The sequence below is a fragment of the Aulonocara stuartgranti genome (assembly GCF_965226115.1).
Source record: "Aulonocara stuartgranti genome assembly, chromosome: 5".
In the NCBI taxonomy this organism is placed as follows: Eukaryota; Metazoa; Chordata; class Actinopteri; order Cichliformes; family Cichlidae; genus Aulonocara; species Aulonocara stuartgranti.
This window is the reverse complement of record NC_138943.1, coordinates 40,127,096-40,145,857: the sequence shown is the minus strand read 5'-3', so window position 1 is coordinate 40,145,857 and position 18,762 is coordinate 40,127,096. Positions and strand designations below refer to the sequence as shown.

Sequence of the window (18,762 nt, the reverse complement as noted above, 5' to 3'; positions counted from 1 at the left end):
TGCTAACCATGATGAAGGTTAGATGCATAGCAATAATTTACACCATCAATGACATTTATGCAACATTGTTTTTTTCTGCAGTGGCAGAAAAACATAAAAAACCCCTTTCAGCTTGTTCGTGGCCAAAAGTGGCCACCCCTTGTTTACATTTACAAAATGCTATAAATGTCCAGTTTTTTTTACATGATTTTTTAGATTAGCATCAGGGCTGTTCATGAAAATCAAAATTTCAATCAAATTCATAATTTTAAGCCTTTAAATACCAGTTAAATCACATAATTGTAATGATTTACATAGGGATAAAAGCATAAAATCCCCATTTTTTTCTAAATAATACATGCAAACTGATTTATTTTCTAACCATGATGGAGGTTAGATGCATAGCAATAATTAAAAGTATCAATGAGTTTTATGCATCTTGGTTTTTTTGTGCAGTGAGAGAAAAACAAAAAAAAATCCCTCTCAGCTTGTTCGTGGCCAAAAATGGCCACCCCCTGTTTACATTTACAAAATGCTATAAAATTCATATATATTAAAACATTTTTCTACTTTCATTGACTTGATTTTTTAAATTAGCACCGCTTCTAGTCATAAAAACCAAAATATAATTCAAATTCTGATATTATACCCTTTGAATACCAGTCAGGTTATGTATTATTATAGTAAAAATAGTAATAAAGTTCACATCTTTTAGCATATAAATGGTGAAACCTAATATGTTTTTTTATCATCATTGCAGGTCAGTAACAGTAACTGTTACAATGATTTATTTTTACTTTATTTATTTATGTATTTATTCTTTCTTTTGTTTGGGGGGGGGGAGGAGGAGATGAATGGCCAAAAGCAATGTCACACATGGTGTGTTAGTGGCCAGTGAGGCAATTTAGTGACCAAATAAAAGAGCTCAATATTGAGCCGGAGAACGCAATTTCATTGTTCTTTGACAATGACAATAAAAATAAATACTTGAATACTTGAATACGATCCGTGTCCTCAGCCAGGGAGCGATAATCCTTCGTGCCCGGAAGCGGAGAGTTGGCGAGGCCGGCTCTCACGAACGCCGGCAGCTGTCTGAGGAAAATGTGGGCGAAGAGAAATCCCCCGTCGTCCGGTCCGAGAAAGGACAGCATGTGCGCCATCAGTTCGAGAGCCGTACCACCACCCAGGCCTGAGAGGGAGAGGAGCTTCTCGGCTCGCTCTGCGTCGGTGAGGGCATAGCACCGAAGAAGAAGCTCCTTAGGAGCGGCGTACTCGGGTGGGTGGGTCCCGGAGGAGCGTCAACGCACGACGGGTTGCTAGCGGGTCGAGAAAAGCCACCACGTGGTGATATTTCGTGTCGTCAGCCGAGATGTCACGAAGGGAGAACTGGGCCTCCACGTGCACGAACCATGACGGGGGATCGTGAAGCCAAAAGTCCGGTGTTCTGACAAGGTAGGACGTTTGCGCCACAGCAAACGTAGCTGCAGCCGGAGGCAGAGGGCTGGCGCTGCTGATGCATCCAGAGCGGAGTCTGCGCCACCATCGGACTGCAGCATGTTCGAGTCAGGGGTCACCAATGTGGAGGTAAACACAGACGACACGAGAGCTCTCAATAAACACTGCTAGTTTATTGCTCATCACCACAGAACTCAACACTTTCACTCCAAAACACAACAACACTTCCTGAGAACTGGGTGTGAGTGGAGCCCTCCAGTGGTCTGGAGTGGAGTGGAGTGAGTGGAGCCCTCCAATCATTGGGGGGGGGGGCTCCACCTCCATGCCCCCCAACCCCAATCCTCCCCCAAAGAAGAGGATTCGGGCACTGGCTAGAACTCATCAGTGGTGATGCAGTCAGCCTCTTTGAAGATTGTCCCCTCATCTTCTGGAGAGGAGGTTTCTTCATCTTGGGCAGATGTATTTTCTTCAAGGACAGATGACTGCTGCTGTCCTTGCTCTCTGACCAGATCATATAGGCAGTGCTTGAAGCAGTGATGACCTTCTTGCCATATTGCCAGAATAAATGATCTGGAAGCTGTTAGGCTTACTTACAGCAGTAGCTCTGTCTGCACCTGCATAAACTCCAGGACACGTTTACAAACAGTGTTTGTTGTTGTTTGCGCTCCAGCTGCAGCTGCAGGTTTTGTTTTTGTTTTTATTTCTAGAGTTAATATTTTGGGTATGGTATCTTTTGATGAAAAATACAAGAGTAAAAGTGCTTTTAGCATGTGCTTCAAAGCTAAGTGACTGGGAACCTCAAAGCTCAATATCCTGCATCCACAGAAATTCACTGCAGCCTATGTAATGTTTGAATTTATTCCAGTCTATCTTGCAAATACATGTTTGTGCTGCAATGTCATGCATAAACACAAACTATTAGATCCTTAAGATCAAACCTATGTCAAAATTGTTTCATTATTTTGGTCCATTGGAGTGTGGTAGGCCATCAAAGGCTGCTACTAGAAACTCAGAATATTACATGAAATTGCTTGCTTGGCCAAAAATGGGTAAATGATGTCATTTGGTAAAAAACATTAAAAACTACAATTTTCATGTGTTGACTTTAGAATGAAAGCAATTTTACCTAAATTGCATGATATAGTACTGTCAGTAACAAGGAATCAAAAAAGGTGGTTATAATGGGTTTCAATTGGCCACAAATGGCCACGATAGAACCCAGAGGAACTATTTAGTATATAGTGAATATTATTGACATTATTAAGGAGCTGATGTTGAAAATTAAAAAATCTGACAAAAATACACACCTTTGGGAAGTTTCATTCCACTGGCATTAACAGAACAAAAATGGTTGAAAAGCGAAAAGCAAAGTGGCCACAAATGGCCAGGATAGGATTCAGAATTTATGGACTTGTTTTACACCAAGACTGAGAATCTTCATCAACACTTGCCCTCGTCCTGTGATATGGTCAAATGTATCTGCATTTTTTGTCCTTCTCAGCTGTCATCCTCTCTGTCCAATTTTGAACTTCCCACAATAACTCAGCCATCTTCCATAATTACAAACTTAAAGTCGTCATCGTGTAAACTTGATCCACTGCCGACAATTCTGGTCAAACTCTCATTCCCGTCTCTTGCCCCACTGATTGCTAATATCGTACACTCCTCTCTTATATCTGGTTCTGTTCCTTCTTCCCTTAAAACTGCAATAATAACTCCCATACTAAAAAAGAACGGTTCAGATCCCTCCAATCTAAATAATTTCAGGCCAATTTCAAATCTCCCTTTCTTAGCAAAAATTCTTGAAAAGATAGTGGCTGCACAGGTTCATCGTCATCTCACTGGAAATAACTTGTACGAACAGTTTCAGTCCGGCTTCCGTTCATGTCACAGCACAGAAACATCTCTAGTAAAAATCACCAATGATCTTCTGCTTGCAGCTGACTCTGGACTCATCTCCATCTTCATTCTCGACCTTACAGCAGCTTTTGACACTATCTCCCACCGCATCTTTCTTCACAGATTAGCATCTATTGGCATCAATGGTACAGCACTCGCCTGGTTTACCTCTTATCTCTCTGGCTGCTCACAGTTTGTTCAGTTACTCCCTCACAGATCAGCATCTACTCCAGTTAATTCTGGTGAACCCCAAGGCTCTGTCCTGGGTCCTTTACTTTTTATCATCTATCTCCTACCCCTAGGTAATATTTTTAGGAAGCATAACATCCAGTTTCACTGCTACGCAGATGACACCCAGCTCTACTCTTCGTCCCTCACTCACACCACACAGTACCGCCATACTTGTCAATGCTCTCGTCACATCTCATCTGGATTGCTGTAATTCTCTTCTCTATGGTTTACCTCATAAATCATCCATAAACTGCAGTTGGTTCAAAATACAGCTGCTCGTATTATTTCCAGAACTAGATCCACTGAACATATAACACCAGTTCTTAAACAGCTCCATTGGCTCCCAGTTCACCTCCGTGTCAAGATCCTGCTTCTCACTTTCAAAGCGCTTCATAACCTCGCTCCTCCATATCTATCCGATCTTCTCCACACATCCTCGCCCCTTCGTACACTCCGCTCTTCCTCAGCTTCCCTTCTGTCAGTTCCACCTGCTCGCCTGACTACCATGGGACTCAGAGCCTTTAGTTGTTCTGCCCCGAGACTTTGGATGCACTCCCACTTGCTCTCCGGACCACACACTGTCTCACCACTTTTAAATCACTACTCAAAACCCATCTGTTTAGAATTGCATACACCTGATCTGTCTTAGGCCATTTTTACCTGCTCAGTTTTTATATTTGCTTTTATACTTTTATGACTGTTTATGTCTAAATTTTATCTGCCATGTTTGCTATATATACATTTTTCTTATGTTTTTTATGGTATTGTTTACGTGCTACTGTGAGGTGACCTTGGGGGTCTGAAAGGCGCCTATAAATAAAATCTATTATTATTTATTGTTATCCGGTTGTTCAGTCTGACGTCACTAGCCGTGTCTGGGCCTAAACTCCGCTGCAGGTCCATATATCAAACGATCACTATGGCATTACTGAGAGTTGAAAAACTGTCTAAAGTCTTTCATCTTTAATAAAATGATCAGCGTTCTGCTCTACCAGGTGTAACAATTGAGTTTAACATCCAGGCATCCATGAAAACGGAATTTATGACATTTAACGGAGTTAGAAGTTAGCAGGAAGTTAGCTCGCTAGCTTCTATCTAAATACAATATAGCATGTGCTGACTGCAGGGTTTTGGAAACAAATTAAAACGTACAGCTCTGCTATCACTTCCAACATAAATGAAGACAGAAAACTAAACAGCAGTGACGTTTGTAGGGTTACTGAAGTTGGGCTAGCTGGTATATAATGATGTGCTACGTGACCGCTAGCGACACAGCTATGTTAGCATAATATAAACAAGCTAACTTTTTTCCCACTCGATAAAAGTTAACGTGAGTGTTCTCGGTGGTCAGGAACAAATGTAATCGCATGGCAGGATGCTGTAAAAGGACCAAACTTCAGCCAGGAGAACAACTGAGATAATCCATCCACAATACGAGGTTAGTCATTCATATACTGCTGCATGGGCTGGGCTGTAGTTACATCCTAAGGGTTTAAAAACTGAGCTTAAATAAATGATTAGCGGTAATAAAAGCCGAGGGAGGTCAACAGGGATCACTGACTGTTTTAGGAGCTTTTTGAGATCAAATAGAAGAAAATACAAAACATTAAACATGTTAACAACACAAAAGCCATATTAACGCAGACTACTTTAGGTCCGGAAGTAGGATTCGTCGTGTCATCCCTGAACAACCGGATAGTTTCTTTCAGTGTTTTGGAATTTTGGTTTCTTTACAAAATAAATTCAGGTGAAACTACATTTTCATGGAGCAGCAGTTTTCTGTCACGCTTGTTTCAGACAAGCTGCCGAGCTGTGAACCAAAGACTGAACAGACTGGGTCACTGCAAATCTGTGTGATGGAAATACCTATTTATTGATTATATCACATATGTGTTTATTGCACACGGTCGTGAGACAGTTGGAGACATCCGGGCACCGTTTATCGGGTTAAACAGATGGTGGAGCCTTTTGTTCTTGGCACCTTGGGGGGGACCAGCGTAGCAGCGCCCTGCTGAAGGCCCACTCGCTCTCATCCACACCAGAATAAAGGTGTCGATTACAGCTGACTGTGTCTGTGGACTTTGTTAATTAAACTTCCGCCACACCTGCACGTTTCACGATCAAAGCCCTGTTTAAAAAAAATGAAAGGATTCTGGTGATATTCCTTTTTTATTATGATTATCCACAAATACTTCAAAGCTCAAACTAACATTCACTGCATCCTTCTAACAAGCATAGATCTGTGTGTGTAACCTATTTATTTAGACTGAAGCTACATGCAATGTTTGCTAGCATTTAATTGGAGGAACAAGTGGATCTCTTTCTTTTATCTGGATTCATTCACCCTAACATGTGTGACCAGAGGCCTGGATTTTGGCTTATCCCAGTAACTTCAGTGTAAACTCAGACGAGCAGACTAGGCATGAAATCACCGCCTACTGACCAATCAATTCTCAGAAATAGCGTCACCTGGAAAATCTCTCTGCAGGAAGGTTTGATAGGCTTTTCAGTTGCATCTAAAGTCTTTGTGTTTCCATGATAAGCAAGCGAGTGTGAGATCCTGCATTCAAGGTGGAAGGCCAAAGCGGGCCAGCAGAGAGGCGAGTGTGAGAGCCTGAGACCAGGCTGGAGGGCTGGCATAGATCAGGAGGGAGGCAAGTATGAGAGTGCAGAAAGGCTAGAGAGAGAGGAGGGCCTGCGAGAAGGTTGCAGGGCCTCTGGAGACCGGGATGGTGAATGGATAGCATAAAGAGATGGAGGCTGATGCAGCTCAGAGGATGAAGCACTTGTTAACAGGAGCACAAATGTGACTTAAAACAGACGAGACTTTGATAACACCATCTTGAATGCCAGCTTTATGTTGACTTACCCTGACTTTAAGATTTGAGTGCCTTAGGAACAGGAAAAGCAGAAACCATACGTAGAAGAAGAGAAAACACAGAAACAGGATGGACTGTGGGTCAGCGGTCCATTTGTGGAAAAGAGGAGCTGAAAACACCAAAGGCACACATTTCCTGCCTATATATTTCTTTAGTGATGAGCTTTGAAATGTGGCCATGGAACATTATGAACAGAAATAGAAGCTTGCAGGTTCTAATTGAAAGCCTATCCTAAATTGGATCTTGAATTCGGGACAGGTGATATGGTGACAGCCAGAATTTGCCAAGGGGAGGATTTAGCCCTCAAAAAATGTCACTCATCCAAGCAATCTGAGTATGAACGACTGGAAAAGGGGCTACAAGGGATCACTAAGGGTTTTGTCTTAGGCAGCAGTTGTCCTTCTCTCCTGGACGGCCTGGAGCTTTCGTTGGGTGCCCTCCCAGCTGGGATAACTGCATTTACTTGATGTGATATTCTTCTGCTTCACTGGGCGCTACATCTGGTGACACCCAGTTTGTGCTTCTGTGGATGTGTCAAGCTGATCCATATGCACTGGTTTACAGTACATCATCAATGTCCCCCCTTACTCACCGTCTGCATATGATTGATCGTGAAACTGACCTCCCAGCCCATTGTTCCTTCAGTGGGCTGGTTTCAGTCACTGTGCAAATGTCCTGTTTATAAGGTTGAAACCTGCAGTCAGCTGAGACTGAAGACGTCACCTGATGAGTGAAAACGCGACGCCCTGATGAACTGAATCAACCTTTGGAACATGGATGACTGAGCATGCATCAAGATGGAAAGCACATCACAGCAATTAAAATTCTGAAATGACCTCTTAACTATTACTGACTCTGGGAAATCTGCTGCTTTAGTACTTTTAGACCTCGGTTCTGCTTTTGATATCATATATTATGGTGTCCTTATCTCCTGGCTGTAGGACTTAGTGGGCATCAGAGGGACTGCACTGGAATGGTTTCAATCTGATTTTACTAATCACCTTTGGCTCTGCTTTTAAAGCTCTCCTCACTGAGGACAGGTAGCTAACAGGTGACCAGTTTGTCACACAACCATTCACACTCATGGGAAATTTAGACTCACCAATTACCTAACTACTAATGGCATGTCTTCAGACTGTGGGAAGAAGCTAGCTACCAAAAGGAGGACCTACACAAACACGGGAAGAACATGCAAACTCCAGGCAGATGACGGATTTGAACCTAGGACCTTCATTCTGCGAGGTAACAGTGCTACTCGCCATGGCACAGGGTTAGGGTTAGCCTAAAGCACCAATAAAAACTCAAAACTGAAATTTGTGCTGCTATTTTCTGTGCTGTCTAAGTTCAACTCAATTCAATTTTATGTATATAGTCACAACAACAGTTGCCTCAAGGTGCTTTGTATTGTAAGGTTGACCCTACAATAATACATACAGAGAAAACGCAACAATCAAATGACCCCCTATGAGCAGCACTTTGGCGACAGTGGGAAGGAAAAACTCCCTTTTAACAGGAAGAAACCTCCAGCAGAACCAGGCTCAGGGAGGGGCGGGGCCATCTGCTGTGATTGGTTGGGGTGAGAGAAGGAAGACGGGATAAAGACATGCTGTGGAAGAGAGACAGAGGTTAATAACAGATATGATTCAGGGCAGAGAGGTCTGTTAACACACAGTGAGTGAAGAAGAAACACCCAGTGCATCATGGGAATCCCCGGCAGCCTACACCTATTGCAGCATAACTAAGGGAGGATTCAGGGTCACCTGGTCCAGCCCTAACTATATGCTTTAGCAAAAAGGAAAGTTTGAAGCCTAATCTTGAAAGTAGAGATAGTGTCTTGAAACCTTGATGAAGCTAAAAGTTAAATATCACAGTCTCAAGAGTGAATGATAGAAGTTACCAAATCAGAATTTTCTGCAGGCTTTCAAACCTGCACTGGTACTAATATAGCACTCCATTTAAATACTCAGAGTTCTTTCTACTACAGGTCACATACATCCAAGCATACACACTCATGCTTCAGTATTTTGCCCAGGAATACTTTGACACAGAGACAGGAGGAGCTGGAGATCGATCGACCATCCTTCCGATTGGTAGGCAAGCTGCAGTATCTTCGCAAGAACCTTCTTTTCAGCACAAACATTATAGGACTCACCCCCTCCACCCGATGGTAAGGCCCAGCAGAGTTCTCCAGGTCCAAAAGGACACCATTGAGAGACCATGTGAAGGTAAGATCCATAGCTGCATCATGGGAGGCATGGCACTGGAGCGTCACATTCTCGCCCTGATTTATGTCGGCATTAGAAGGGGCCAGCGTGATCTTGGTGGCATCTGTGAGGGGGTAAATAGTTCTGATTAGCAAGACCTTGTCCAAATGTCTGAAGATACCAAAATAAAAAATAAACAAGTCTGACAGTTTGGAAAATGTATTCATAGATGTTCTTGTGTACCATTCAAATGCTTTCTTGTTTTCTTCAGTCAGCGGTGCAACATGTCCTGGCCTTACAGAGGGCGTTTTTTAAATCGACAAACAAACTCGTTTTTTCCAGGATAAATGAAGAACTTCTAAATAAATGAGACACCATTTCCTCTCCAGCTTATCTGGAGGGGTAATGTTGGGTTTGATTATTATTTGGGATTAATATAATTAAAAATCTTTTACTGATTGAATAATTATGTAGAAACCTGCAGAAATATCAGTGAAAATGTAAGAATGTGTGGGGCAGATGTAGACATGATAACTGGTACCAGCAGCTTCTCCCCACCAGATTGAACCGGTTAGATAGACAGATGCACGTTCACATGTAAAACTCTGCCAGGGGGTCACTCTCTTTTGGGAAGACTGAGTGTTTTACGCCTGTGGTTTTCTAAACAGACCAGTTCCATGTACATGATACTTTTTAATTATTCAATGCTTTAATAAATAGTAATCAAAAGAAGAAGTGTTTTACTGGTGATTCGTCAGGGTGGATAAACAAACATGTTAACAGCTATCTGCCTTAAGGTGTGCATTTAAGGTCACCAGGTCAAATAATTCTGATTGGAGGCTTTCTTTTTCGGAGGAGCCGCAGTAGTGAACACAAGACAATCAACCACTGTGGGACTAGAGCAGCGGTCCCCAACCCCCGGTTCTCGGACCGGTACCGGTCCGTGAGTCGTTTGGTACCGGGCCGCGGTACCGAGGCTCAGGTGTGAAATGTCTGGTTTTCAGGGTTTTTATCGGTTTTCAGCGTTATTTTGTTATCGTTTTTATCGTTAACTCGGTTTTCCTGGGTCTTTTCACGTGTGTTATGAATAAATCTTCTTTTTTTCGGTACCGGTACTGGTTTTATTTTGTTGTATTTATCTGCGACACCTTAAAGGCCGGTCCGTGAAAATATTGTCGGGCATAAACCGGTCCATAGCGCAAAAAAGGTTGGAGACCACTGGACTAGAGGACTCATATCCTTTCATTACAGGGACACTGGTGTTCCAGCAGTCTCCAGTTCACGTACACTTTTTTGAATTGGTGGGTTGATCTGTGGCTCCTCCAGTCTCCATGCCAAAACTAAGTTTGATTAAGACAGTGAACCCTGAGTTCCTCCTTTTGCATTCATCAGAGTCTGAATGTTATATATTGTCTCGTTCATGCTTGATACAGTCGAAGGTTCAGGACCACTCAGTTCTATTAATTTACGAGAATGCGTTTTCAAACATAATTACATTTCAATGAAATAATTAATTCATGGACGTGTGTCAGAAGAGAACACAAGCAATCCAAAGTGCACAGTTAAGCTTATCTCGACTTTGAGATGATTATAGCGACTAGCAATAGGAACAAAGGCTTCAACTCACTGACATGTGGCATGAGGTTGTTTGTTACTTATGGCTGAGTTGTTGAGTTGTGTACCTCTCACAGACAGGTGTCCAGTGCTGTTGGCTTTGCCGAGGTAGTTTTCAGCAAAGCAGGTGTACTTTCCTTCATCTGCTCTGCTGATGTTATAAATCCACAAGATGCCATCTGGAGTTACTGCTATTCTGAGAAAAGACACAGTACAATATAACCCTTAATTTAATCTAAAACATTGTATGTGTTTGTACATGGAAAACTTAACTTATTCCAAGTTGTCTACGGAGCTTAGAAAGAAAGAAAGACAGCGACTGGACTTCTTAAAGGTTCGTGAAGACATTTCTTTCCTCGCCTAAGAGGTGTGTTCAGTGCTAAAACCAAATGTTTAAGAGTCCCAGGTATTTAAACTCTAGAGGGGTTGACCCTTTAGTCGATACTATTTATCATTTACCTCATCACATGAGCCAAGGTGTCATTTCCACCAGAGGTTTCAGGTGAAACCACTGTGAGCCCTTCTCCCACCATGTGACCTACTTAAGTCACCTAACGCAACAGTCAGTACGAGACTTATCAGTCTTTTAAGTGTTGTGTATGTTATACATGGTTATGCTGAGGATATGTCGGCCAGTTTCTACTGGAAATGCCTTTTGTTAGTGAGGAATTTGCATTTGCACTGTTACATTTTTATATTTTTACTGAAGAAAACAGCTGCTTGTTTCAGTGAAAATACATTGATGGTTTTTTTTGCACTAATAAAGTTGTGGAGTTGTAAAGTATTTTGTCTCACGTCAATTATGTTGTCAGTTATATCGTTATCGCAAATTTCCAAATATATATCGTGATAAATATTTTTGGCCATACTGCCCTGCCGTACGCTCAAATTAAACTTTTCTTTGCTCAAATTAATTTTCTCCCCAAAATGCAATGTTTGTATACAGGCACAAACATAACATTGGTTTATTTTGAGTGTTTTTCTTCTTCATGGGAGGCACATACATTGTTCCATATGCTGAAGTTGAATGCTTTTTGGCAAGTGCTGTTGTGCAATACATATAAACGTCAGAGAGCTGATATTTGACCTCACTGAGATGTTGAGTTCTAGTTTTGTACTCGCCAATGAGGAGTACATTCTTTGGGAATTAGAGTATAACATGCTAACATGCTCATTATGAACAATGATCATAATGCATGATGCGATGTGCTGCACAGTTAAGCATTATAGCGGAACGTGATTACTCGTTTTTTTTAAATGCCTTTGTTATTATATTTTGACACTGTCCATTAAATTGTTCTTAGTATTTCTTAGTTTCAGACTCAAATGTTTTTCCTCATTTAGTCAACTAAGAAATTGGTCACCAGGAACATCCAACCTGGTAATGACCCACGCCTTTTTTCACACCTTGGCTCATGTAATGAGGCACATGATTAAAACAGGTCAACAACACTCTTAAGGGACAACCCCCACTAGGGCTTCAATCCCTGGGACTGGTTTTAGATTTAAAGAAGCCTCTTGGATGAATCCAGTCGGTTTCTTTCCAAGCTCTAGGGTTTAAAGTTTGTCTGCTATTATTGTAGCCAAACAACTTTGAATTCACACCATTTGCAGATGAGTTTTTGAAAGAATGACAAACTTACATATATCATTAGGTGTATAAATGTACACCACTAAAGTGAATTTTAAATCAAACAATCAATATGTAATCTACCGTACTTTTTGGACCATAAGGCGCACCGGATTATAAGGTAGACTGTCAATGAACGGGTCTGTTTTCATACATAAGGTGCACCTGATTATGAGCATTAAGCAAACAAAACAGTCAGATAAATCAAACTTTACTCAGCTCATTCTTCTTGCTTCCTCCACTTCTGTACCATTGATTCATTAATGCTGAATTCTATCACAGCTGCTCTATTCCCATGTTGTTGCAGTATATTAATGACTAACCTCGTATTGTGGATGGATTATCTCAGTTGTTCTGACTGAAGTTTGGTCCGTTTACAGCATCCTGCTATGCGATTGCATTTGTCTCTAACCATGAAGAACCTTCACGTTAACTTTTATAAGTGGAAAAGTGTTAGTGTTCGTCCTCCAGCTTCACTGTTTATGTTATGCTAACATAGCTGTGTCGCTAGCGATCACGTAGCACATCATTATATACCAGCTAGCCCAACTTCAGTAACCCTACAAACGTCACTGCTGTTTAGTTTCCTGTCTTCATTTATGTTGGAAGTGATAGCAGAGCTGTACGTTTGAATTATTTCAGAAAAATCTCAGTCAGAACATGTTTAGGTGGAAGCTAGCGAGCTAACTTCCTGCTAACGTCTAACTCTGTTATATTTAATAAATTCTGTTTTCATGGATGCCTGCATGTTAAACTTAATAGTTACACCTGGTAAAGCAGCAGCACTGATGATTTTATTACAGATGGAAGAATTTAGACTGTTTTTACCTCTCAGTGTTCGTTTGACTTTAGGACCTCAAGAAGAAGGAGTTTAGGACTTGAAGCAGGCAGAGTCTGGGACCCAGATCACTCCGCGAGGCTCCTGACTACAGTAGCTGTAATGCTCCAACAATCCATCAAGCGGTGCGGCTTCGAAGCTTAGCAAAGTCATACTAAAACATTTTTGACAGATTTTTGAGCGCCGTGTAGCACATAAAATCAGTTTGAGGTCAGTAAGCACAACCAGAATTCATACATAAGGTGCGCTGTCGATCTTTGAGAAAATTAAAGGATTTTATATATATATATAATCCTTATATTGCAGAAAATACGGTAAGTGCACACTTTAAATTTAAATTCAAGGTATTTAACAAAGGTACTATATTAATTGTTATGTTATTACAGCCAATTTTGTATATTGTCTACCATCTCCAAAAACTTAAAATTAACAAAACTGTCTCTGTCTATATATTGTTTTTTAAGTATAGGTTATATATACTTGGCTACTCTGACTGGTATGATAGACTCCTTTACTTGCAACAACATCTCTCTGGACCTCGTGTTGAAAGTTCCATTAAAAATAATAATATACAAATCAATGAGTTCAGTGCTTGGAACAACAGATATTTTATCTGTGTCATTTATCATAGAATAGCATGGGAACAGGCCTCAGCTAGCTGTGAGACTGCTTTCAGTTGTTCTTGTACTATTCATGGAATAGAAGCTTACAAAAATGAAAGACCAAGCAGCCAATGTTCTTTTGCAGCCATCTGTGTGCATCACACTTTGGCCTGAGATGCTACATGAGGGTGCACAAAACAATCAGTGCTAGGATCGACTTTACTGACCATGGTAGTTGACCATACATGCTGTTTACACTGTAGTATGAACTGTAACACTGGCTTAGCTAGGGAAATACCTGCTGCTGTTGGTGAGCAACTCTGTTCCACGACTCCAGAACAGACTGGGCTTCGGGGCAGCTCGAGGGCGACAATCAATCATCACCTGTCCCCCTCTAGCTGCTGGAATAAGCTTCCTTACTGGATTCAACCGGAAGTCTGGAGCCTGAACTGAAAGGAAGAGACACACAAGGATAGGGGAACAAAAGAGAGTGGTGCATTGCTGTCAATTGTATCTCCTGTTTGTTTTAATCCAACGAAAAATTAATACGTTTTTTTACACGTAATGGCATGCTTTTATTATGTTGTCTTTAGGAATTATCAATACACCTTTTTACAGGTAAAAGTAGAATAGATTGAAGTAACAAGAGTCCTATTTATGGGCCAGTAACTAAAGAAACAGGTATCTGTGTCTATCACATAGACATAAGTGAGAATGCTGAGACAGTGACAGTCAGTGAGAAGGACTCTCGCTGGGGTCAACCCACAAAAAGTTACTGGACCAGACAATATACCTGGACGTGTGCTCAGAGCCTGTGCCAACCAGCGGACATTTTCAACATCTCCCTGAGCCAAGCTGTTGTGCCACAGTGCTTTAAAAACACCACCATCAGACCAAACTGGACCCACTACAGCTCACATACCACACAAACCGATCAATGGATCTCAGGTTGGACATACAAGATCCATCACACTGAGCACAGGAACTGTGTTCGACCCCTCCAGAGGATTGTGTGGAGCACATCGTTGGCAGCTCTCTACCCAGCCTACTGGACATTTATACCTCATGCTGCATTCATAAAGCCACTACCATCATGGCTGACCCGCATCACCACCCCCTCCAACTTTTTACTTCTCCCCCATCCAGAAGACGACTCTGCAGCATCAGGAGCAGGTTGGCGAGATTGTGCAATAGCTTTTCCCCCAAGCAGTCCAGCTCCATGCTGCCCCCCTCCACACTGGACTCTCTTCTCCACACACACTTCTTTGGACTACATAACACTTTCCTCTCACTGTCCTCTGTGCATCTTCCTTTTGTTTTGCATATTATAATTTGTATTTTTATTGTGTTGTGGTTTGCAGTGTTTTGTGTTGTTTCACTTTCAATTAGTTTAAAAGGAAAAGGCTGAAAATTTAAATAGTTAAAAGTTGAAATGTAAATAGTTGGTCTTTGTATTTTATAATTTGTTTATTGCATTTTATGTGGAGTAAATAAATAAAAGTATACTTACGGTGGCCCCTACAGACAAAGCCCGTACAAACTCCGAAGCATGTGAAACCTCCAAAACGCAACAGAAGTGCTCCAGGATGCTAGGGGGCAGTGTGGAGCTTTTGTTACCGAATGGCTACACAAGCCAGGAAGTGACAACGACCGATTTGGTGTGTGGTAGTAACAGGTGAGTGCTTGTGTATAAATACACAAACAATACACATATGCTTTCAATTGTGTAATAATAATAATAATGGATTGGATTTATATAGCGCTTTTCAAGGCACCCAAAGCGCTTTACAATGCCACTATTCATTCACTCTCACATTCACACACTGGTGGAGGCAGCTACGGTTGTAGCCACAGCTGCCCTGGGGCAGACTGACAGAAGCGAGGCTGCCATATCGCGCCATCGGCCCCTCTGGCTGTGATTTAAGTGATCTTGGTAGCTCTGTTTTGGAAGTTCAGTTAACTCTAGAAATGTGTTTTGGAGTTTGTACGTGTTTTGTCTCTAGGGGCCACCGTATATATTTATATATAAACATATATAAATAAAACCACTTTTTTTTACATTAGTAATTACTTTTGTCCATAATTTTATATTGTTGTTGATAATAAATTAATTAAAGCAACAAAACAACCTGAAGAGCCGGCTGGGAGCCGAAAGAGCCGGAGCTGGAATTCCCATCACTAATTCTTACTCTATTTCTATTCAAGTACAATACTGTTGTACTTATTCGTAGTTTATCTTGTTTCTGTATAGTTGTACGTATGTATTTGAATTTCTTTCATTGTACAGTCTGCACCTTTGATATAGGAGGACGATATTTCACCCGACTGTATACTTGAGTGTATATTGTTGGGTTGACAATAAAAACTACTTGGCTCGAGAATGAAAAGTCTCTATCTACCTTGGACCCTGAGCTCAGCAGTCGAGTAGATGGTGCCATGCTTGTTTTCAGCCACACACTGGTACATGCCAGAATCCTCCAGAGCAAGGTTGATGATTCTAAGATGAACTCCATTCACCTCCACACGATCCTTGAGGTCCGAAGAAGGTAAAGAAGAGATAAAGTTACAGAAAGCACAAACCGATCTGTGACATGTGTAACAAAGCATGCTGTACAGTACTGCATTATTCAGCTCACTGTTTGCAGAAATAACTAAAGTGACAATTAAACTATTAAAGGACAAAAGCCATATTCATACACGCAGGTGTTCTTAGGTCGAATCATTAACTGAAGCACAGCTTTCCTTATTTGTCTGATTATGCTTTGGCTCCTTTTTTCACTGCTTTTAAGAGGCAGTATCCATGGTTGGGATCAAGACAAAGTCCCTAATAAATAAGGAACTTATGAAAGTTATGCCACAATGTGCTCATAGCCCTCTCCATAAACCCCATGCCCCATTTTAAGGAGTTTTCAGATTTACAATATCTCTAAGGTCTTGGAACTTCAGAATACTATTCCAGAAGGTTAATGAAGCCATTTCTGAACAACTGCAGATTTTGAGGTCAGTTCTAGAAATTGGACATAAATACAAGTTATTCTGATTTGCTGTTGTACTCAGAATCAGAATTCTTTATTAATCCCTAAGGAAATAATGTGGATTACAGTTGCTCCTGTACAGTAACAAAAACAGACAACAAACTATTTAACAATACAATATGTTACAGATTTACAAATTTAAGAAATAGCACAATATATACAAATCACTCAATAATAAATATCAATGATTGACAGAGGTGGTTATAGATAAATATCAAGAAAGTTGAGAGCAACATTAGCGAGTAAGAGAAGAGCGTGTGCAAAAAGGTGTAACTATTACAGTGTTTAAAGCCTATTAGATGGAGGAGTGGTGCAGCGATATCCTATGTCGTTCAGTGGTGCATCATGGGTAATCTCAGTCCCCCACTGAGTGTGCTCCTGTGACTGGCCAGCACGTCATGGAGTGGGTGGGAGGTGTTGTCCAGTATTGTCTTTATCTTGGACAACATCCGCCTCTCAGACACCACCCTAAGAGAGTCCAGCTCCGTCCCCACTACGTTACTGACATTACCCTATTGTAGGGTACTGTAGGTGAGGTAACTGTTGTTGTGATGATGTGCTATATAAATAAAAACTAAAAATTTAAATTGATCTGATTGAAAATCCAACCTGTCACCCACCCATGAGAGGAAATTTGTTAGGATGTAAGACCTACCATAGAACCAAGTCCGCCAGAGCTTACTTTATATTTTTACATGCTGTGGAGCCATTTTTGGGAGCATTTCAAGTTTCTATACATCAATACAACTGTTATAGCCCAGATTTTAATAATATGTATGCATTAAGTCCATAGTAACTACATTAATTACAAAAAAGTGCAATAAACTACAAAAGAATTGAAAATCGTTTTTGGTTTTTTTACATATATTTCTACTTGGAGAAATTTAAGAGGCTTATCCCTCAAAACTTTAAATACAAAAAAGTTGCAAAAATAGTTTCCCACCACAGGAAATTTATTTTGAGTGTCTTCATAGTTTTATTTTGGAGATACAGCAATTTCTATATACTGCAGGAAAAACAAAAAACAATCCTATGATGCTAATTTGCAAAGAAAACAGCATCAAAATAAACTATTTCCAGCAGTGCAATTCGAGTTCTAAGCATCCCAGCAACTATTCAGAAAAGCATAAAGTCAACCATGACCTATAAAAACACCAGTATAGGCCTTTAAGGCCTACAAGTAAAAAACTATATTTTTCACGAATGTGACGTCACTTCCGGTTTCGGGCAGGAAATGGCGGACATGTGACAGTTCGCGCTGAAGTCTGTTTCACTGTGGGAAGTGTTACGAACAGCTGATCGGATCGGCAAAGCGTGTTTCTGGAATATTATGTTTTTGTTCCTGCAAGGCTTTTTATGCAATTTTTGCAAAGCTATATGTGGAAGGAAACCGTGACCGAGGACAAGCTGATGGCATCAGATGTAAGTACAACTCCTCCGGTTTCATATGCAAAACAAATTATTGCGCTAGCTCACGCGGTTCCGGTTCTACAGGGATTTAAAAATAGTTACGCAAAACAGAGCGTGCCGCTCTGACCGGCTTTAAAGGGTTAAGGAACAACACAGAAAGCACCAAGGGTTGAGGCTGCCACCAGCTGGAACTACTGGAATGCCCACAGTACCATCATGATGGGCTGAGAGGTTGTCATCAAAGAAATATCTCTCTGCTTCAAAATCGAGTCCAAAGGATAACTGTACCCACATGGTCATGTCAAATGCCTTCTTCAGAAGTTTTATGGTCAGGTGTGTGTGTGTGTGTGTTGTGTTACCTGTGTACTAAGTGGCTGTCCATTGCGTAGCCAGCGTACAGAGGGTCGAGGTTTTCCAGCAGCCACACAACTCCACTGAAGATCTGAGCTAATCTCCACTTCTGAGTCGGTCATCACCTGCAACCACTCTGGTTGAGCTGGACGAGAAGAAAGTCAAGAAAAAACAAATACACATGAGCTATAAAATGAACACGAGTGCATTAAAATGAAATGACACATGCTTTGCTGCACAATGAAGAACCTGTAGTCACCTTGGACATTAATGCGTCCCTGGTACGTGTCCCTTCCTTCTGAGTTGTAGGCTTCACACTCATAAATGCCCTCATCGTCAAAGGAGAGTTCAGGAAGGGTCAGGGTGGGACCCTCCACAGTGGGGCCTGCCTTGGATGGCATTAGACCATCCACCTTCCTCCACCGCACCTTTGGAACTGGACTTTAAGATGAAAAGCAAAGCGAGAGTTGAGAGATGGAAGTAAGAGGTCAATAAAATGCAGTGCAGCGATCAGAGAGTGATAATTAGGTTTGAGGTATGAGGATGTAAAAATGGCTGGACATGTATTACTACAGCTGAACCGCATCACTCTATAATATAAGACACATCAGAAGCATCACACAGCAATTTCTGCG

The 18,762-nt window shown here is 41.3% G+C and overlaps 1 protein-coding gene across 2 annotated transcripts in view; it reads right to left on the bottom strand.

Moving 5' to 3' along the window:
• cntn2 (contactin 2) overlaps positions 1–18,762 on the bottom strand; it is an 81,550-nt gene that overhangs the window by 16,170 nt on the left and 46,618 nt on the right. For both annotated transcript variants that reach the window (XM_082534080.1, XM_082534079.1), the window contains exons 8-13: positions 18,387–18,568; positions 18,136–18,272; positions 15,731–15,860; positions 13,630–13,780; positions 10,330–10,457; positions 8,596–8,771 (exon numbers count right to left, since the gene is read on the bottom strand). In XM_082534080.1, coding sequence (XP_082390206.1) covers positions 8,596–8,771; positions 10,330–10,457; positions 13,630–13,780; positions 15,731–15,860; positions 18,136–18,272; positions 18,387–18,568 — 904 coding nt within the window. The remainder of the gene's footprint in view (positions 1–8,595; positions 8,772–10,329; positions 10,458–13,629; positions 13,781–15,730; positions 15,861–18,135; positions 18,273–18,386; positions 18,569–18,762) is intronic.